The sequence below is a fragment of the Coregonus clupeaformis genome, chromosome 37 (genome assembly GCF_020615455.1).
Source record: "Coregonus clupeaformis isolate EN_2021a chromosome 37, ASM2061545v1, whole genome shotgun sequence".
Classification (NCBI taxonomy): domain Eukaryota; kingdom Metazoa; phylum Chordata; class Actinopteri; order Salmoniformes; family Salmonidae; genus Coregonus; species Coregonus clupeaformis.
In genome coordinates this window covers 18319478-18342559 of record NC_059228.1, presented here as the reverse complement: position 1 = coordinate 18342559, position 23082 = coordinate 18319478, and the positions used below count along the sequence as shown (strand labels likewise).

The window sequence follows — 23082 nt, the reverse complement described above, 5'->3', positions numbered from 1 at the left end:
GTAAAGCTTTGGCTGTGTGAACCTGCTTTCCTTCATTGACAGTGGGGGCTCTAGAAAGCAAAGGCTGCAGTGTTCTATTTGAACAAGTTATGACCTCAGAGATACATTTGTGTGCAGAGGGATCCTCTGAAGTTTGTTTAAGGGAATTAATTGGAGTGTGTTCTCAAAGCTCATAGGGCTGGAGATTGTACAATCAGTAGTGTGCGTGAGGATTTTATTCTGGTGTCACTCCAGTGACTATCCCTGGCACAGACCACAAAACTCCATAAAATCCACCACAAAGCCATAGACACGATGCCATTTAATGACCAGTCAGACATGGACATCATGGGATCTACCCACCTGAACATGCGTGTAGTGAGAATTTAAGACCCTCCTTGTCTTACATTTGATGATAACATTAACTTAAGCACAAGACCGCTGTTTATGGTAACTCCAGGCTTTTGAAATGGAAGTCGGAATGTGGAACAATTATCGAATAATAAGATGTAAGAGGATCTGTAGACTGCTGAATGTCTAATAAATGTCATGCTCTCAGGATGCATTCAGAACCAACCAACCCATGATTCTGTGCCTAGATAAGCCTCCCCAGCAACGGATAATATTGCAATTTGCTACTTGCAGAAAGGTTTGAATAACACCTTAAGTTTTGTACTGTATGTATTTGCTAATGTTATACAGTACTACATACAGAGTAGACCAATGGAATTTGGCGTTACCATGTCATTTCCTTATTTTGCCATATTTTGCAAGTAAAATGGAATTCCACATTTGTTGTGCAAATCATTTTTACAATCATATTATTTGTTACAGTCTTTGACAGGGCTGTTTCCAAATAACCTTAGGTATTTGAAGGATTAGAAAATGTGAAAATGTCCATACATGTTTTATATATGCTAATTAATGTTAATATATTTGCTAATTAATGAGGCAAAGAGCTTGGGGTGATGTACAATGATTCTGGATTCAGCCATTTTGTGAACATAACACATATCGGCTTGTCACTAAACACTAAAACAGTCTGAATGTGCAAAACTACTGACACTGAACCAGTGCAGGGAAGCCATGATACTAACACTGAACCCAGTTCTAACACTCAAACAGAGTGCCCCAAAACACTGACATACTACACAGACCATGGGCTCTTCATGTGTAAACATCGTACAAACACAGTGTCTAAAACGCATCTTTAAACGTTCCACTCCAAAGCAAAACACCTGCTGACACAATGTCCTCAAATAAGATTAATAATATTACCCCCCTCCCCCGTCGCACCCCTCTATAGCAGAGATTTCATTTAAATTCTATACACATTTACATGTTACAGTGCGATTTTAAATTAATATTGACACATTGTACCACTGAAGTACCGACTGAATTTCTGCTGCTCAACTGAATAAGCTGAGCATAAATGAAGCACTGTCAACCCATAAATATGGCGACCATTTTGGATAGTCTTCACCAGCATGGGCATATTGGATGTCCTCTATTCAGTCTTCGACCACAATGCAAAAATTAGCAAGTAATCTCATTCTGTCCACAACAAGTCTTTTCAGGGGTCATCTGTTACATTACAGTACCATGCTCAGGCCAAATGGATGCTGGGAAGAGAGGGTGTCGTCTCTCTGTTCTTAGATCTGATTGCCTCTCTCTATACAGAGACAACTTAAAAACAAACAGAACAAAAAATACTACAAAATAAGAGGTACAAGAGAAAACCTCTTCAGCAATTTTCCAGTGTTTCACACTTGTGTTTCAGTAGTCTTCTCCACTTCAACGGGAGACAGTCAGTCTGTGTCTTGATAGCTCAGTACTCTGTCCCTCCCAGCCCCATCCTCTCTCTCTCTCTCTCTCTCTCTCTCTCTCTCTCTCTCTCTCTCTCTCTCTCTCCTTCTCCGTCTCTCTCCCTCTCCTGCTGGGCTCTGGTCAGTCCTGCTGGTGCCCTGGTCCTGAGTTTCTCAGAGGTGAGAGGACGTGGAGAAGCACAGCTTCAGGGTGTAGGGGTTAGAGCCATCTGGAAAAGGTCAGACACACTGGGTTACACACCTACTATACACTCACACATATTCATAAACACAAACAAACACACATGCTCACATGGCATGCCCACACACTCTGCTGGGGACATTGGCAGGGAGGATTGTGAACACAGCAGCGTTAAGTCCGGTCTGAGAAGAGAAAAAGGTATGCAGCAGATTGTGCAGACTCCTGTCCTAGTGTGCTCCCTGTCTCAAGACACACACACACACACACACACACACACACACACACACACACACACACACACACACACCTAATCTCCCTCTCTAATAACAAACAACTCCACAGGGCCAGGCTGAAACACCTGTGGTGCCAACCAACAGACAGGAGAAATAATGTGCAAATCAACCACCTGCTCATAGAACAGACAGCATTGACAGCATTCTCCCCCTTGGATTGTATAACATGTCCCCCATGCTATTCCACTCAGCAATAATAGAGTGGTAATAAGAAAGGCTGTGAAGGGGCAGATTGAATGTAACGAAGCACTGATCTATATTTAAATTAGTTTGATTAGATAGGATTTAGGAGATACATTTTCTTAGTATTCAGGTCTTCATGTAAATTTGGTCTGAATCCAATTTTTCTGGGCATTTCTCTGACTGTATGTGACACACTCAGTTATCCTGCTAGGGAGTGATTACTAACGGTGGAGTGTTTGGCGCTAGTGTGTGGTCACTGTTGAGGAAAGCAAGGCCATTTGGTCACTTACTTGGTATTCTGATCTGGTAGTGGTTTAGGACGGTCAAGACCTCGACCGCATGCGTCTTGGAGTCAAACTCTAACAAGCCAGATATGGTTTTGGAGGAGGCTGATGAGAAGAGAGGACAGTAGGATAACTTCAGTATGACAGTACAGCTAACTCCTTCAACAGCCTAACAAAATGGAAAAAGTGAAAAAAGGCCAAACTTACGCTTTGCATCAAACATCTTGAACTTGGTGAAACCTGGCACATCATGCTCTGAGCATAACTGTAAAAAATCAAACAACAGTCAACAACGACAGCTGAGGGAATACTTGTGTTTTTCTAACCACATCCACAAGATGGAGCTCTTTAATAACAGTCAAAGTACATAGATCTTTGACAGTGAATGACTGGTAGATCCATCAGTGGTCCTCTTCTTCTATGGAAGCAATTGTGCAGAAAAAGAGTAGCAGAATAATTGAATCTCTTAGGCCTCCTATCCACCAAACATCAGATATCCACCTACTTCCAACCACATGCCCAAGTTCCAGCTGGCCCTCTGAAATGTAGGGGGAGGGGCTTGTAGTAGTGCAGCTCACAGGATGAGAGTCAACGCTAAACCCTACCCCATACAGACCTCCGAAACCCTTCCCCACACCCTACCCTGCCATCCCAGCCCTAACCTCAGTAGCTGGTACTTTCAGATACCGGGAGGGAAGTTGCAGTAGTGCAGTATACAGGATGGGAGTTAACCATAAATCTGACCTTACTTCCTACATCCCGTTCCCTAGCCTTGACCTTTAACCCCTCAGGCATCTGCTCACATCCTATCCCTACCATAGACATCATTACAGCCCTACCCTCAGTAGCTGGTCCTCTGAGATGCAGGGGGGGACGTTGTAGTAGTGCAATACACAGGAGGGTGGCTGGATGATGTTCTTGGAGGCCTGGCCTTGGCTGGTGAAGCGGTTGTTCCTGGTCATGGCAAAGTCCTTATAGCTGCTGCTGCCGTCCTCCAGCTCAAACACCTGGCTGGGGATGACCGCATGCTGCTTGGACACACTGGAGAGAGGGAGAGAGGGATAGGGGGAGAGAGAGAGAAAGAAAAAGGAGGAAGAGAGAAATGGAGAGGGAGGGAATGCAAGACAAACAATGAGTAAAAAGATACTAGACAATAAGATGAATTCTGTGGTTGAATACTGCAGATGCTAAGCTATCCTCTAACATGCTAACAAGGAGACACTCACCAGACATTAAGCCTCTTGCCAAACACCTTGATGCTGTTGAGGTGAGTGATGGCCCTGTCCACTGCATACTCATCCCCCATCTCTACTAGGGCAGTGCCTGGGACACTCTTCATGAACTTCACCTGCCACACACACACATTTAGACACATGACGTGCATAGCAAACCTCAAATACTATATAGCTACATACACCTTTAGCACAGTGGTTCTCAAACCTATCCTCGGGGCCCCCCAGACATTTCACAATTTTGTTGCACCTTGAACTAGCTAACCTGATTCACTTAGTAAAGTGCTTGATAATTAGTTGACAATTTGAATCAGATGTGCTAGCTCTGGAATAGATCAAATACATGGAACGGTTGCGGGTCCCCAGGAGAGGTTTGAGAACTACTGCTTTAGTACACCTACTTCAAACAGAAATACTTCAAACAGAATAACATACACTGACAACAAAAAAAAATCATCAAAGAAATGTTCATTCACACTCAAACTATCACAAACACACACATGGATGCCCTTAAGTCCCTCCTAAGATGGACCCCTGCTGCTGACCTTTTCGATGTTGCCATAGAGACAGAAAAGGTTGAAGATGCGGGTGCAGTTCATCTTGGCGGGGTGCAGGCCGCTCACCATGGCAACAGAGCTAGAGCCGTGGTTGTTGTAAGAGGAGCTCTGGGGCAGGGGGTAAGCCACCACCTCTGGGATGTCGTGGGAGCTCAGCTTGTACCTGCTGTTACCTGGGAGAGGCAGCAGGGGGCAGTGCGACCCTGGAATACATAACACAAGGGGGGGGTTACAACTTTCACTTCCACCTGGGTTGTGTTCAGTAGGCATGAAACTAGAGAAAACATTTTGAAACGGAGGTCAGTGAATGAGTGTGGATAGAGTGGATAATGTAGCAGTCTGTGTCTAGAGATGTCCAGAGATGAAGGAGGCCGATAGACTGAGTAGTGTTCTGGTGTTTGGGCTGAGAGGGGGGATCTTACCGTATCCATTGTCTCCGTAAGAGGACGGGTGCTCCCCCAGTATGGCCTGCCTGCCCTTCCCACGCTCTGAAACATCAACACATTCACAGCGTAGGGAGAGAATATGAGGAAAATGTCTCTGGGCTACACATTCAAATAGGAGCTATTCACATAGACACACTGATAGAAAGGTCAAAGAAGCAGAATAATTACATTTACATTTTTGTCATTTAGCAGACGCTCTTATCCAGAGCGACTTACAATTAGTGAGTGCATACATTATTTATTTTTTTATAATTTTTATTTTTTCATACTGGCCCCCTCGTGGGAATCGAACCCACAACCCTGGCGTTGCAAACACCATGCTCTACCAACTGAGCTACATCCCTGCCGGCCATTCCCTCCCCTACCCTGGACGACGCTGGGCCAATTGTGCGCCCCATGGGTCTCCCGGTCGCGGCCGGCTACGATAGAGCCTGGATTCGAACCAGGATCTCTAGTGGCACAGCTAGCACCCCAATTAGAGAGGTGACAGAAACCCTGTGACATTACAGGTGAGTCTGAGTACACTGACTGGGGAAACCCACTTTCTGTCGACGTCTTACTTTACATTACAAGTTCACATAGTAACAGTGCAGGCATAGGGCACAATAGGGCACAATAATGAAAAGTCAAAGCTACTTATGGAAAAAATGCTATTGATTAACACACATTATAATAATTTGGGGGGTGCTTATATTTGTCGTCTTACACTCAATTGTGTAATGGAAATGTGTTTCTTGCATTTCCCAACTCCCCCTGAGAGTGGGGTCATCATTGTACAGCACCCCTAGAGCAATTAGGGTTAAGTGCCTTGCTCAAGGGCACAGCAACAGATTTTTCACCTTGTCGGCTCCAGTATTCGAACTAACAACTTTCGGTTACTGGCCCAATGCTCTAACCTGCCACCCTATCAGAACATGCTCCTGGTAATAATTTGCATTAGAAGGACTACAATGCATCCACAGTTGCACCTTCACCATAGTAGTAACACTGAACAGTAGTACTATGTTGTACTATTACACACAGAGAGAAGAAGACGCCAATACATGTTTTAAAAAGCCCTACTGTTAACCACAATGGCAATTTACTTTACAAAATACCATTTCAATTATTCAGCAACCTATAGACAAGGAACAATAGAGAGAAAACACAAGAATAGAAAGAAACAACATCAAAGATCACATGTTAAACAGCGGGAAAACATTGTTACATTTGTAATACAAAGATTGGTGGAGGAACAGTACCTGAATTACATCACTAGCGTGAACAGTCAGCAACCCTCTCACTGAGGTCTTGGCTTTATTGGCACAGGTTGTCTCTTTCAGCACAAGTGCACAACATCAACCTGTGTTACATCATCATACAGTCAGTTCACATCTGCCACAAAATCACAGAGAGATGCATGGAGGCACAGGATGGACAAAGAGCAACTGCAGTTCCATCTCCCACAAGAGCAGTCCCAAAGGAGCCCTCAACATGCCTAATAATACAGTTGAACAGATAAAAGAACCACTCCATGAATCAGAGCTCCTGTATATCTACATGGAAGCCCAGATGATATAACGCCAATTGTTGTTCAGTTCAAGAACATTACCTCTACAACTGAACAGCCCCTTTATAACTTACAAGTTACAAGGTCTCCTTTTTAGTCAGTAATGCTCCACAATAGCTTACAGCAGCCTAGCTATATAACTATTACAGCCTGGTCAACTCTGTGGTTGGGGGGCTGGGACAGCAGTCCCCCCAGGCCCAGTCACACAGACACTCTGCTGAGATGCTGCATGGGTGTAATGTAATATGATAAGGAGGGATTATTGAGAGAGCGAGAGAGAGAGCACTCATTAGACAGACAGACCTTCAGTCACAGATTAAGGGCGGGCAGCAGGGTTCACTGTCATGTTTGCTGTACCAGCGGAAGACATCTTTACACCCCTCCCATCTCACTCTACCCACGCTCCTATCTCACCCTACGGCCCCTCCCATCTCACCCTACGGCCCCTCCCATCTCATCTTGCGGCCCCTCCCACCACAATCAGGCCTCAAACACCCTCTATTGTTATCACCCTGAGACGCCCCCCTCCACTCCCCCCACCCAAACCCCCTTATTTCCTCTCCTCTGCGGAGAGGAAGGGAAAACTATCCATCATTAAGAACACCCTCGGAGAGACTGCAGAACCCTGCTGTGCGCTGAACTTTACACTGAGCAGCTACACATCTTCTAGCCTCCAGTTGTCTTGAACGCACTGCGCAACATATCACTTCTGGTTGAACACAGAACGAGGGAGAGCACGGTTTGTTGTTTTGCAAGTCTGTCATTTAGCAGACGCTCTTATCCAGAGCGACTTACAGTTAGTGAGTGCATACATTATTATTTTATTTTTTATTTTTTATACTGCCCCCCCGTGGGAATCGAACCCACAACCCTGGCGTTGCAAACGCCATGCTCTACCAACTGAGCTACATCCCTGCCGGCCATTCCCTCCTCTACCCTGGACGACGCTGGGCCAATTGTGTGCCGCCCCATGGGTCTCCCGGTCGGCTACGACAGAGCCTGGATTCGAACCAGAATCTCTAGTGGCACAGCTACCACTGCGATGCAGTGCCTTACAACACGGCGCCACTCGGGAGACTCGGGAGTCTGTTGAAAGAGTTTTGTTGCTAGCTAGCTACCTTTTGAGTTTGGATCCCGTGACGCGATTGGCATCAGGTGCTGGGATCTGTCCAGTGATCCTGCTGGCCAAGGCTGGGTCTGAGGAGCTGGTTGGTGTAGCAGCTAGCCTAGCTTATAGCTAGATGCCTATCAAGCTAGCAGGGTTTTCTTGAGGGCTTGAAAGTAGCCTGTGACGCGGTTAGCCATTGTGGCTGGGATGGCGGATTGTCCCAGGCTTGTGGCTGTCTAGATACAGTTGAAGTCGGAAGTTTACATACACCTTAGCCAAATACATTTAAACTCAGTTTTTCACAATTCCTGACATTTAATCCTAATAAAAATGGCCTGTCTTAAGTCAGTTAGGATCACCACTTTATTTTAAGAATGTGAAATGTCAGAATAATAGTAGAGAGAATGATTTATTTCAGCTTTTATTTCTTTCATCACATTCCCAGTGGGTCAGAAGTTTACATACACTCAATTAGTATTTGGTAGCATTGCCTTTTAAATTGTTTAACTTGGGTCAAACGTTTCAGGTAGCCTTCCACAAGCTTCCCACAATAAGTTGGGTGAATTTTGGTCCATTTATCCTGACTGTCACGCCCTGACTCTGGGGACTCTTATTTGTTGAGTCAGGGTGTGATTTTCTATGTTGTGTAGTTCTATGTTTTCGATCTAGTAGGTCTAGATCTATGTTGGCCGGTGTGGTTCCCAATCAGAGGCAGCTGTCGCTCGTTGTCTCTGATTGGGGACAATACTTAGGCAGCCTATTGGCACTAGTGGGTTGTGGGATCTTGTTCCGTGTGAGGTATGTTGTTTGTGTACCTTGGACTTCAAGTTTCGTTTCGTTTGTTGTTTTGTCGTTGTTTATTCGGTTCAAATAAACATGTATGCATATCACACTGCGCCTTGGTCCGTCCCGTCTATGAACGAACGTGACACTGACAGAGCTGGTGTAACTGAGTCAGGTTTCTAGGCCTCCTTGCTCGCACACGCTTTTTCAGTTCTGCCCACAAATTGTCTATAGGATTGAGGTCAGGGCTTTGTGATGGCCACTCCAATACCTTGACTTTGTTGTCCTTAAGCCATTTTGCCACAACTTTGGAAGTATGCTTGGGGTCATTGTCCATTTGGAATACCCATTTGCGACAAAGCTTTAACTTCCTGACTGATGCCTTGAGATGTTGCTTCAATATATCCACATAATTTTCCTTCCTCATGATGCCATCTATTTTGTGAAGTGCACCAGTCCCTCCTGCAGCAAAGCACCCCCACAGCATGATGCTGCCACCCCCGTGCTTCACGGTTGGGATGATGTTCTTCGGCTTGCAAGCAATCCCCTTTTTCCTTCAAACATAACAATGGTCATTATGGCCAAACAGTTCTATTTTTGTTTCATCAGACCAGAGGACATTTCTCCAAAAAGTACGATCTTTGTCCCCATGTGCAGTTGGAAACCGTAGTCTGGCTTTATCATGGCGGTTTTGGAGCAGTGGCTTCTTCCTTGCTGAGCGACCTTTCAGGTTATGTCGATATAGGACTCGTTTTACTGTGGATATAGATACTTTTGCACCTGTTTCCTCCAGTATCTTCACAAGGATGTTGTTCTGGGATTGATTTGCACTTTTCGCACCAAAGTACGTTCATCTCTAGGAGACAGAACACGTCTCCTTCCTGAGTGGTATGAAGGCTGCGTGGTCCCATGGTGTTTATACTTGCGTGCTATTGTTTGTACAGATGAACGTGGTACCTTCAGGCGTTTGGAAATTGCTCCCAAGGATGAACCAGACTTGTGGTGGTCTACAATTTTCTTTCTGAGGTCTGATTTCTTTTGATTTTCCCATTATGTCAAGCAAAGAGGCACTGAGTTTGAAGGTAGGCCTTGAAATACATCCACAGGTGCACCCACTTACACACACTAACTGATTAATGGACTGCTGAATGTATATTTTTTTCACTTGCTTTGTTTGCTCTTTTCCATATCTCTTATACACTACCCAGGAAAGGCCTGAAAATAGCTCATATTAATATATCTAGCCTTAGAAATAAGATTAATGAAATCAATAACTTGCTAACATCAGATAACATTCATATATTAGCCATTTCTGAGTCTCACTTAGATAATTAATTTGATGATGCAGCAGTAGCAATACAAGGATATAACATCTATAGAAGAGACAGGAATGCTTATGAGGGAGGTTTGCAGTATACAGTGAGGGGAAAAAGTATTTGATGCCCTGCTGATTTTGTACGTTTGCCCACTGACAAAGAAATGATCAGTCTATAATTTTAATGGTAGGTTTATTTGAACAGTGAGAGACAGAATAACAACAAAAAAATGCAGAAAAACGCATGTCAAAAATGTTATAAATTGATTTGCATTTTAATGAGGGAAATAAGTATTTGACCCCTCTACAAAACATGACTTAGTACTTGGTGGCAAAACCCTTGTACTTGGTGGCAAAACCCACAGAGGTTAGACGTTTCTTGTAGTTGGCCACCAGGTTTGCACACATCTCAGGAGGGATTTTGTCCCACTCCTCTTTGCAGATCTTCTTCAAGTCATTAAGGTTTCTAGCCTGACGTTTGGCAACTCGAACCTTCAGCTCCCTCCACAGATTTTCTATGGGATTAAGGTCTGGAGACTGGCTAGGCCACTCCAGGACCTTAATGTGCTTCTTCTTGAGCCACTCCTTTGTTGCCTTGGCCGTGTGTTTTGGGTCATTGTCATGCTGGAATACCCATCCACGACCCATTTTCAATGCCCTGGCTGAGGGAAGGAGGTTCTCACCCAAGATTTGACGGTACATGGCGCCGTCCATCGTCCCTTTGATGCGGTGACGTTGTCCTGTCCCCTTAGCAGAAAAACACCCCCAAAGCATAATGTTTCCACCTCCATGTTTGACGTGGGGATGGTGTTCTTGAGGTCATAGGCAGCATTCCTCCTCTTCCAAACACGGCGAGTTGAGTTGATGCCAAAGAGCTCGATTTTGGTCTCATCTGACCACAACACTTTCACCCAGTTCTCCTCTGAATCATTCAGATGTTCATTGGCAAACTTCAGACGGCCCTGTATAAGTGCTTTCTTGAGCAGGGGGACCTTGCGGGCGCTGCAGGATTTCAGTCCTTCACAGCGTAGTGTGTTACCAATTGTTTTCTTGGTGACTATGTTCCCAGCTGCCTTGAGATCATTGACAAGATCCTCCCGTGTAGTTCTGGGCTGATTCCTCACCATTCTCATGATCATTGCAACTCCACGAGGTGAGATCTTGCATGGAGCTCCAGGCCGAGGGAGATTGACAGTTATTTTGTGTTTCTTCCATTTGCGAATAATCGCACCAACTGTTGTCACCTTCTCACCAAGCTGCTTGGCGATGGTCTTGTAGCCCATTCCAGCCTTGTGTAGGTCTACAATCTTGTCCCTGACATCCTTGGAGAGCTCTTTGGTCTTGGCCATGGTGGAGAGTTTGGAATCTGATTGATTGCTTCTGTGGACAGGTGTCTTTTATACAGGTAACAAGCTGAGATTAGGAGCACTCCCTTTAAGAGTGTGCTCCTAATCTCAGCTCGTTAACAGTATAAAAGACACCTGGGAGCCAGACATTTTTCTGATTGAGAGGGGGTCAAATACTTATTTCCCTCATTAAAATGCAAATCAATTTATAACATTTTTGACATTTGTTTTTCTGGATTTTTGTTTTGTTATTCTGTCTCTCACTGTTCAAATAAACCTACCATTACAATTATAGACTGATCGTTTCTATGTCAGTGGGCAAACGTACAAAATCAGCAGGGGATCAAATACTTTTTTCCCTCACTGTAAACAGAGAGATCTACTTTCTTGAGGACCTGAATATTGACTAGTTTTCATCAAACTGTCCGCTCAAGAGAAAGCTTCTCACTGTAATCAGTGCCTGTAATCTGGTTCAGGTTATTAATCAATTTACCAGGGTGTTTACAAACACCACAGAAACAAGATCATCCACATGTATTGATCACATATTTACAAATAATGTAGAACTTTGTTCTAAAGCTGTATCCGTACCAATTGGATGCAGTGATCACAATATAGTGGCTATATCCAGGAAAGCCAAAGTTCCAAAAGCTGGTCCTAAAATAGTGTATTAAGATATCATACAAAATATTTCGTTGTGACTCTTATGTGGATGATGTTAAAAATATTTGTTTGTCTAATGTGATTAATAAGGAGCATCCAGATGCTGTACTTGATTAATTTATTAAATTGCTTCTTCCAATTATTGATTAACATGCACCTGTTAAGAAACTGACTGTTAAAACTGTTAAGGTTCCATGGATTTATAAAAAATTGAAAAACTGTATGGTTGCAAGAGATGGGGTAAAAGGAGTGGCTAATAAGTCTGGCTGCACATCTGACTGGCTGACTTACTGCAAATGATGGAAAAAAAACATTGGAGTACTTTAAATGAAATTATGGCCAGAAAGACAAATTCAACTCCATCTTTCATTGAATCAGATTACTTATTCATCACCAAACTATTTGATGTTGCCTATTATTATTTTTAATTTTTTTCTCTCTCTTTTAGGGATCAGCTTTAATATTGCAGATATATTGTTGCTTCTGTCAATGTAATTGTCTGCATCCTTTCCAATCCCCAATATACTTTTCTTTGGTAAATATATTGTTTTAAATATATTTAAAAATATATATTTATTTTCCTTCTTTATTATTTTCCCCTAACTCTACCATCCCTCCCCTAATTGGAGTAAACTAATGGACAACAATACTTAGGCTTCCACTTCCAGCTTATAAATACTACATTCATTTTATGGACAGTATATTTTACATTAGTTATCTTTTGTTTGTTTTTAGTCCCAGCATTCAGCTACCCTCAACCCTTCCAATCTTTCTCTGAAGACCATCCAGTTTTGATTTCTAGCTGCCATATATTTTTCCACTGTGCTGTGATATTTCACAAAAGTTCTGAACCTTTCTATTCTCATAGTGTCTACCGATTGTAAAATTAAAGATAAACACCTTTGCTAAGAGTATTATTATATTACTGATCGATTGACTATGACTTATCAAATCACCCAGCAGTGCTATTTGCAGTTAGCTCCGAGTAAATGTTGCATTTTTTCAGCCATTCCTGAACCTGCAACCAAAAACAAGCTACATATGGGCAGTACCAAAACAAGTGATCTAATGACTCTGTCTCTTCACAGCAAAATCTGCAGAGCTGAGATGGTTGTATCCCCCATATATATAGCATTATTTTGGTTACAATAATTTTGTATAACAATTTCAATTGAAAAACTCTATGTTTTGAATCCGGCGTCGTTTTGTGTATCAGTTCATAAACCATGTGCCATGGAGTCAGTACATCGAAAATCTCCTCCCAACTATTTTGCAACCTGTCAATTTGTAGGTAATGTTGGTCTTTAATGCAGGGCGGACAGACAAGTTCTTTACCTTCTCCCCCTTTCCACTTGCCTCCTCTATTTTTGCGGTAATGATGCAATCAGTTGGTTGTAATTTTGGATAGAGCAGACATTTCCATATATTTTTGTTAACTGCATGTGTGACATAACTCCACCATTCCTATTTATGATATAATTTACAAAGATTATACCGTTTCTAAACATTGTTTTCCAATTATTATTATTATTTTTAATCAATTAGTAAATGTTCATTTAACCATAATATTATTTTCATGATTACTTAATTGGCAAAGTGGGCAAACTTTGGCAGGAAATGCCAACAACGAACAGTGAGCCATCGTATTCATGCATAAAAAAACAAATAATGAAAGAAAAGCATTGCACGTTTGAAATGTGTAAAGTTATTGTGGGAGAGGTGGAAAAATTAACGTTATCGATCAATAATGACAAACCTCCTGGCATTGACAACTTAGATGGAAAGCTACTGAGGATGTCAGATCTTTAATCTGAGTCTAGAGGAAAGTCTTTGTCCTCAGGCCTGGAGGGAAACCAAAGTCATTCCGTGGTAAAGCGGCCTTTACTGGTTCTAACAGCAGACCTATCAGCTTGCTGCCAGCTCTTAGCAAACTGTTGGAAAAAATGTGTTTGACCAAACAGAATGTAAACAAATTAACAACAGACTTTCAGCATGCGTATAGAGAAGGGCACTCAACATGTACTGCACTGACACAAATGACTGATGATTGGTTGAAAGAAATGGATCATAAGAAGATTGTGGAGCTGTACTGTTAGATTTCAATACAGCCTTTGATATTATTGACCATAACCTGTTGCTGAGAAAACGTATGTGTTAAGGCTTTTCAACCTCTGCCATATCATGGATTCAGAGCTATCTATCTAATAGAACTCAGACTGTTTTCTTTAATGGAAGCTTCTCTAATGTCAGACATGTAAAGTGTGGTGTACCGCGGGGCAGCTTTCTAGGCACTCTACTCTTTTCCATCTTATCAATGACCTGCCACAGGCATTAAAGAAAGCATGTGTGTCCATGTATGCTGATGAGTCATCCGTATACGCATCAGCAACCACAGCTAATTAAGTCACTGAAACCCTTAACAAAGAGTGGCAGTCTGTTTTGGAATGGGTGAACAGTAATAAACTGGTCCTGAACATCTCTAAAACTGAGAGCATTGTATTTGGTACAAATCATTCCCTAAGTTCTAGACCTCAGCTGAATCTGGTAATGAATGGTGTGACTGTTGAACAAGTTGAGGAGACTAAATTACTTGGTGTTACCTTAGATTGTAAACTGTCATGGTCAAAACATATAGATTCAATGGTTGTAAAGATGGGGAAAGGTCTGTCTATAATAAAGAGATGCTCTGCTTCTTTGACACCACTCTACACAAAGCAAGTTCTGTAGGCTATAGTTTTGTCTTATCTTGATTATTCTCCAGTCATATGATGAAGTGCTGCAAAGAAAGACCTAGTTAAGTTGCAGCTGTCCCAGAACAGAGTGGCACATCTTGCTCTTCATTGTAATCAGAGGGCTAATATTAATACTATGCATGCCAGTCTCTCTTGGCTATGAGTTGAGGAAAAACTGACTGCGTCACTTCTTGTTTTTATAAGAAACATTAATGTGTTGGAAATTCCAAATTGTTTGCATAGTCAATTTACACACAGCACTGACCCACACATTTACCCCACCAGACATGCCCCCCGGGACCAGATCAAATTCAAGAAAACGTACAGTATTATACAGAGCCATGAGTGCATGGAACTCCCATCTTAAATAGCGCAAGTGAACAGCAAACCTGGTTTCAAAAAACTAATAATGCAACACCTCACGGCACAATGCCTCTCCCCTATGTGACCTACTTGTGTGTATGTACTGACATGTACAGTATGTGTAACTGATAGATGCACACACACTACATGCTAATGTTTTTAAATGTATGTAAATTGTAAAGTTTTTTGTCTAAGGTCTTTTTCGTTACGTGTCGGACCCCAGTAAGACTAGCTGTCGTTTCCTAATAATTCAAATCAAATCAAAAGATGGAAAACAGATTTGCTTTGGCAAAAATAAAGCGTTGCTTCTGTTCTTGACTGACTTTCTACATTTTTTAGGAAATGATTCATTAGATTTCCAGTGTAAATTGCTAGTTATTACCCCACCCAAGCTGAATGCTATTTCCTACAAAGGGGCCAGGGGGTGAGGTTCGTAGCTGAGTCTCCTTGAGGAGGCCTACTACAGATGTAGGATCTTAATTTGATCACCCTGTTGCAGGAGAACTTTCCTGCAATGCAGGAAATTTAAAACTTGTACTGTATTTGAGGCTTCTGAAGTTAGTAATTTATCAACCCCTACAAAAATATCCATTCATTAAAATCCACATAATAATTCACATTTGCTGTTGCTGCAGGATTCTTTTCTTGCTGTAGCAAACTGGCTCACATTAAGATCCTACATCTGTAGCTAAGGCAGCTAATCTTTGCTGTGGCCTACAGCAATATGAACCCTGCTGTGGTTAAGACATCTCAGAGGGGACGTGATGTCACAGAGAGCCTCTCTGGCTGGTCCCCTTGGGATGTGAAACAGACACTGTGTTGTTGCAGTTGGTAGAGCATCAAGCACTAACGCGTTGTAACACCTGTTCCTCAATGCCAGGGAAATTGATTCTGTATGAGAAGGTGCTACAGACCAGATGATAGATACAGTAGAGGTCTGGGTTACTTCATTCTATCTGACAGAGCTATGACTTATCAGCAGGACTTGGGCAGGAGCTCACATAAACTGAGTACATTTTCTACTGCTTGATTTCCTGCACCTCCTATAGAATATTGTATTACAGTTTTTCTCCATTGGTTTGGCTCATTTCTTGAAACAGAAATTACATTCTCAAAACTCTAAGATCATTTGGCAAAACAGTCTTACAGTTCAGCACAACACTATAGCTCACTTGCAAAAGCTCATATCTCTCCTAAAACTGTTCACTCATGCTTCAAAACTAAATTCCTTTCCCATATAAGGAGTCAGTGCCACGAAAATGGCAAAGATCCTTCTCAATTGCTTTGGCTCATTTCTTGAAACAGACCGGACGTTCTCAACACTCTTGGTGCTTTAGCCAAAATAACGTGGATGGTTCGGCACAACACCATGGTTCACCTGCAAAAGCTCATACCTCTCCCAAAACAGTTCACGCATGTGTCAAAACTAAATTTCCTTCTCATTTAAACAGTCAGTGCCCCCAAAATGCTTCGTCCCTTTGGCATTGTGTAAGCACTGCAAGTCAAAATGTTTAGATGTTTTGTCACTATGGCAGAGGACCATTGAAATATCCCTCATGTCCACCTTTCAGTCTTAGCCCAGTCCTTCATTGACAATGGTTACTGTACTGTTTTTTGTCTAGCTAACAGAATACAATTGTGTATAAAACTGAAAAAAAATAAATAGGATTTTAGGGTAAGAGTAGCCTCCAAGGTTTGACATCACACATTGCACTCATACTGCCAAGGAAATTGTAACCATTATCATTCACACACATAAAGTAACTTCCATACATCAGAGTAAAAAGAAAATGTATACAGCATAATATACTGTAATATAAACACACAAACAAAAAACAATGAAAATTATATTCAGCCTACAGTGCTGTAAATAAAGCTGGAGTTTCACAACTAACAGTTCTTCACTGGTCGCTGTCCTCACCCTCCTGGCCATCCACACGCTGCTGTCTGTCTGGCCACAGATTCTCGTCCACATCACAGCGTATATTCTCCCTTGCGATGCAACGAGGGAAGAAACGGCGTGCATGTCGCAACCATCCCCTACACTGATCTCCTGTAATATCCTCACACGCAGCGTCCATTGCATGGAGCAGGGACCTCTGATCTTGAGCCCGATGCTCATACACTCTCCACCTCCAAGCGGAGAAATACTCCTCAATAGGATTGAGGAAAGGAGAGTAAGGTGGTAGGAACACCATGACCATCCTTGGATGAGTAGTGAACCAGGCCCTGATGAGCGGGCCACGGTGGAAATTCACATTGTCCCATACAATGACATATTGTGGTAGGTGAGGCCCTACGAGACCGCTCTCATTTTCAGGGATCAAATCAACATGAAGGCGGTCCAAGAAGATGAGGAGCTTCTGTGTATTGTATGGGCCAAGACTGGGGATGTGAGTGGCCACACCATTCTCCGATATGGCAGCACACATAGTTATATTGCCCCCTCGCTGGCCTGGGACATCCACCATGGCCCGGTGGCCAATATTACGGCCACGTCTTCGGCCCTTGGCCAGGTTGAAGCCAGCTTCATCCACAAACACGAGGATGTGATGGGTCTCGTTTCCTTCCAATGCCATTATTCTCTACAATAGCGTAAAAAAAGAAAACATCAAATCAGTCATACAGAAGAGTCATACACTACAGTTACAGACAATTACATAGGAATGTTCTATGTTCTCCACAAGTTCAATATACTACTGGCCACTACTCCAGTGGTTCCAAACCTGGGGTACATGTACCCCTATGCAGAGGTACTACAGGGGGTATTTGACAGAAAGGGGAGGGGGAAATCATCAATGACTAGACTTACTGAAATGTTACAGTAAAACCCACAGTATTAGATAGATTTACATGGGAGGCACTAATTGCAGCTCTTTGACCCCTTTTCTTATTGTATGTTATATTCTTCAAAATAAGGATTATAATGATAATTGCATCATACAGTAAGCTGCAGTTTTTAGGCGAAATGTTGAAGTCAGATAAATCAAATACTTCCATACCTGGATTACCTGGATACACAAATCAGGTAAAGTGGGTACTGAAGCCAAAAAAGTTCGGGAACCACTGCTTAATTGTAAAAATGTTATAATGATGGACAACCAGTAACTGACTTACATGTACATACTGGTACCGCAGCTCTTTCACTCTATCAGAGTTCCTCTCAAATGGTACCCTGTAAATTTGCTTCATTGTCATCTGATGCTTCTTCAATATCCGGTCTATTGTGGAGATGCTTATAGAGTTGACATTTTGGAATATGGCATTGTCTTGTAGGATTGCAGCGCGGATCTGTCTCAATGTGATGGCATTATTTGCCATCACCATGTTACAGATCTCTTGTTCTTGTTGTTCATTGAGAAGTTTTCCTCTGCCACCTGTGCAAGGTTGTCGTCCAATCCTAGATATAGAAGTCAAAGGACAACACTCCATTCGTAATGTATACCTTATGTATTCCTTACAGAATGAGTTACCTATGTAATTGTATTGTTGTTTTACTTACAGTAACTTTACCACAATTCTAATGCATCACTGCACAGTGACTGGAATACTACTGTAAACTGTATCATCAATACTGTAGAAAATAAACTATTCCATAGTTTATTTTCTCCAATGTTTTTCTTGTCATTTTTAGTATCATAACATCCCATTGAGGTAAGATATTACTGTAGGCCTATCACACACACACACTAAATGAATAGGTAAATATGTAAATAAATATATTTCTTGCTCTATGCACAGTGTCCTGTCCTATACAACATATAATTCCATCATTGACTGACTACATACCTGTTTTCCCTGCGAAAGGTTTGGATGATGGAGGAGACTGTTGAGCGAGGCACATTAGGCTGCACTCGGCGACCTGCCTCCCGCCATTGTGAGGCCATGGTTGATGACATGGTCTATAATTGTGGCCCGAATTTCATCCGGGACAGCATGGTGTATTCGTGCTCCTCGGCCTCTTCCCCCTATTCCACCACCACGCACCCCTTACTCCTCCTCCTCCTCTTCTTCTTCTTCCTCTTCCTCGAGCAGGCAGTTGCCCTTGTTCATTTACTTGGCCAGGTGCCTCCATGTTCAGAAATTGTACTGGTCCTGCATGGTCAAGCTCTTTACATACATGTTTGGCAGCATTCACAGTCATGGACAGCACCTGTCAGGTAACTAAACATACTGTTTGATTGGTCATCTGAGATGTGTGAAACTCCTCCTTCGTTAGTCAAGTTCTAGTTTCACCTGACTGTCAATTGCTGTAATAAATTTATCAAATGTTCCAAGGGATTCATATATGGTATTCATGGTATTATGTTCTTGACTAATTTTGACAATTGAACAGACTATTGTGCATGTGATGACTTATACAATGAAATGACGCTGACACGTTTTGGAGCGAACAACCATTAGACTGAGAATCAACAATCAGTTTAGATCAACAAGATCTATTCACTTGGAAATTGTGCTAAATGTAGGCTACCTGTACTTAATCATTTGCAAAGATGTACTGAGACATTGAGACATGTACTTAGACATTTGCAATTTGATGAAATGAATGAGAAATTCAATTCTGTTGTGAACAATTGCCAAGTGGTTTGGAGGTTTGTCCATGTAGTTTTGAGAATGTAATTTCTGTTTCAAGAAATGAGCCAAACCAATGGAGAAAAACTGTAAAAGTATTGGGGAGTTCTGGCACCTAAATATAAACAGTACCGGTACCCAAAATGAGTACCGACACTATTTCAGTCCAAGTGAAGCACTGATTATCAGCTTACTTAAATGGGCTGATATGCTATCCAATACCCAGTATAATAAAGGTGTGAGGGTGCTTTAAAGTGAATCAAATATCAGTTCCTGTCAGGTAAGCAGAGCGCAGCATGTTACTGAAGAGCTGTCCACAGAGGACACTGGAGGATCAACGCCACAGCAGGAGGCTAAGTCACTCTCACTGGGCTTTCAAATGAGTTAGCGTCTTGCCTGAGCTTTCTCATTTAGCCACGCAGTAAAGGGAGATGTTCATCATAAAGTCAACCTCCTAAGCAGGTTACTATGTCCCCTGGTTAGTCTGAGTAGATAGATGCACTTTAAGAGAGAAGCGGCTATGACATTCACAGAGCTGTGACTTTCAGATGGAGATAGAGAAGTTGGGCCTCTGATAGAGGGGCTCCAGTTCTTACAGAGCTGTGACTTTACTAGGGATGTAACTCTTAAGACTTTGGACTCAAATTGCAGGAGTTGAGACAACCATAAAGGGAACTGTGACTCTCTTCATCCACACACTGTGCTTCCATTAACAGTGCATACAATAATTATTATCTAAACATTTGTTATCTAAACATTTCTCTCTGCTAAAATAGGCATTTCAACACATTGACATTGAAAGAAATCCTATAATATAAAGTTGAGCTTATAGAAGAAGATAGTGTCACCTTGGTGTTTAAGTAGATTACAGAGCAGAGATGTGTATCTTATTGTCTGATTTAACAGAATACAGGCTTTCTCTACAGGCCTGAAGACGGAGAGAAATGCACTCTTATGTGCCCATGTCCAGACTAGGGATTGTATACACTAATACATGAATATTTCTACTACTGGTCATTTGGTGAGGGGATATAATGGTTTTAGCCAGTCAGAGTACTGACTGAATAAGATCAGGACGCAAGCAAGAGAAGAAAATAGGTCCAGTCTAAAAAGTCTAAAAGCAGTCAGTCCTCCAGCCATGAGGTGGCACTGGCGGGTTCTCCTGGGCGTGTTGATGTTGAGGTTGCATGAGGTCAGGATGAATGAGTAGTCTCTCTCCCTCTCTCTTGGATGCATGTTGTTGTGCAGGGTCAGCCTGTCGTCCATCCCTCTTTCTCCCTCTCTCTCTCTATTCCCATGGGTGGCAGGTGCAGGCTTGTGAGAGACGGATGTGAGAGTGTGTTGCTTGGAGAAGGACGCACAGTGCGGGTCGATCTTGTGTTGGCTTGGTTGACTGCAGGTCTGTGGTCCATACTGGTCCTTAAACACCTTCCAATAGGGGCGCTACATTGACAATGATGACTTCACATAGACAGGGTGGGATGGGGGAGTTGTGAAGAGGGGCCGCCAACAACAGGCCATACCTCTGCTCTTTTTTCAAACAGCATCTTTGCTACTGTAACATTCCTCATACAATGATAAAACCACTGTAGCCACATCAGCCTCTGACTCAGTATCTCTCTGTCTCAAGTTAGCACATTTCGCAACGTTAGCGACTATACAGGGAAGTATCGCCAAATATCTGTCTCATTTTAGCTGATTCAGACTAAACTCAAGACAAACAGTCCTTCTCTCTCTCTCTCTCTCTCTCTCTCTCTCTCCCAATAGCTCAGACCTGATTTATCTACAGCCTGCAGGAATGAAAAGAGAGAAAGAGCCACACTTATTTGATATCCTTACCGCTCCTGTCCTGCTGTTCTGTTTGCAGCCTGGGCAAATTTGAGATAAAGTTACTGAGCCAGAGGGAGGAAAACCTGACTCTGCCCTGCAGGCTGCCCATGGACAGACACTCTGACAGCCCTATATGGCAGCCTTTAGTCCTAACACAGCAGCTTCTACACAATGAGAGCGCTCCATAGCCTACAGAACAAGGAGCAGATTGTTACCTCTTCGGACCAGGTAAGGCTTTGTGTAGTCCCAGCTCTCGTTGTCATTTCTGATCACGTTCAAGCGAGTTGGCTACAGGAGGGAAACAACAGATATGTTGTTGCATGCTGAGGCTGATCACCAGGAAGTGCTCCGGCATTTTAAACAAAATCTATTTGCTAAGCATTATGTATGTGATTGTGTGTGGAGAATATAGACTTACCCTTGCATATTCGATTTTTAAGGTGCAGCAGCCGGCGTAGATGTCGGCTCCATTGAGAGCAGCCTTAGCTTTCTGAGCACACTCAACAGACTCAAATGTGAGGAGGGCAAGTTAAGGACAACAGCAACACAACCAATTAACCTCAAGCCTCAATTCACAATTACAAGTCCACAGATAACAGTTATAAAACCTCTAAACCCATCAACAAAAACAACTCTATGCTCGCTGAATAATTTGACCTGGGGATGCCTTTATTATTGGCTCACCCTCCACCCATCACACTCACATCCTAACAGACAGCCAGACAGCCACCCAGCCAGACAGCCAGCCAGACAGCCAGACAGCCAGCCAGCCAGCCAGCCAGCCAGCCAGCCAGCCAGCCAGCCAGCCAGCCAGCCAGCCAGCCAGCCAGACAGACAGACAGCCAGCCAGACAGACAGACAGACAGACAGACAGACAGACAGACAGACAGACAGACAGACAGACAGACAGACAGACAGACAGACAGACAGACAGACAGACAGACAGACAGACAGACAGACAGAAAGGATATTCCACCATGGCCTGGATGCCGTTGCGTTTGAAGATGACGATGCGCATCACACTGCCGATGGGGTTGCAGACGGTGTAAAGAACGTCCTTGGTGACAACAGAGGGAGACATAGAAAATGTTATAGTCAGCTCTCACCAAGGCTGCAGATGGAAGATAAAAGCTCCAATCAAAACTGAGTTTCTCCCTGACACCTGCAACATCGAAGACAATGTACCAGGCAGTAACAAATTTGTGCACAATATTTGAGAGGTTACTGTGTGACATTGATGGAATAATGAGAAATAGTATTTATGTGAGACTTCAATGAGGTAGGAACATCTGTGTGTCCTTAGAGAGAGCAATCTGGATGCAGGAACCTATATAAGACCCTAGTATGGCGTTGTATGTCTATCTATAAGAGTGAGTGTATATCTATGTGCATCCATCTATCAGTCCTTTAGTGTGTGTGTTCATACTTCCATATGCTTGTATGTTCTAGCACAGTGACTGTGTCTCTCTAATCAGACTCTGTTTGACTCAATAATAAGACAATTCAACCCTATCGGGGTCTCCATTACCAGCTTGCATAACTACACATTTATCTGCTGTTGCGTGTTGTATTTCCTATCTGCTCAGCTGGAATGAGACACAGGGAAGCAGTGCAAGGCTGGAATGCTTTCTCTGCTATTTGTTCATCCATATCTGAGGAAGACTGATATACGTGAGCTTCCTGGTATTGTAATCATCAGACACATGATATCTGAACACATCTACAGACACCCCACTGAGAGCCCTCTCTATCTATCAGTACAACCTGAGAGGGAGAGAGGGAGAAAGAGAGGGGGGGGGGAGATTATGGCGGGAGATATGCACAAACTCCGGGAGAA

The 23082-nt window shown here is 42.9% G+C and overlaps 1 protein-coding gene across 2 annotated transcripts in view; it reads right to left on the bottom strand.

Annotated features, from left to right (window-relative positions):
• Positions 1 to 286: 286 nt before the first annotated feature.
• LOC121553359 (heterogeneous nuclear ribonucleoprotein L-like) overlaps positions 287 to 23082 on the bottom strand; it is a 62793-nt gene continuing 39997 nt past the window's right edge. The window contains exons 4-13 of one of the 2 annotated variants that reach the window (XM_041866405.2): positions 22217 to 22302; positions 21664 to 21760; positions 21461 to 21533; positions 4958 to 5032; positions 4524 to 4738; positions 3973 to 4094; positions 3586 to 3787; positions 2954 to 3011; positions 2753 to 2851; positions 287 to 2014 (exon numbers count right to left, since the gene is read on the bottom strand). In XM_041866405.2, the coding sequence (XP_041722339.1) occupies positions 1959 to 2014; positions 2753 to 2851; positions 2954 to 3011; positions 3586 to 3787; positions 3973 to 4094; positions 4524 to 4738; positions 4958 to 5032; positions 21461 to 21533; positions 21664 to 21760; positions 22217 to 22302 (1083 nt within the window). In that variant the 3' untranslated portion in view covers positions 287 to 1958. The remainder of the gene's footprint in view (positions 2015 to 2752; positions 2852 to 2953; positions 3012 to 3585; positions 3788 to 3972; positions 4095 to 4523; positions 4739 to 4957; positions 5033 to 21460; positions 21534 to 21663; positions 21761 to 22216; positions 22303 to 23082) is intronic. The other variant, XM_041866406.2, reaches the window with a different exon arrangement.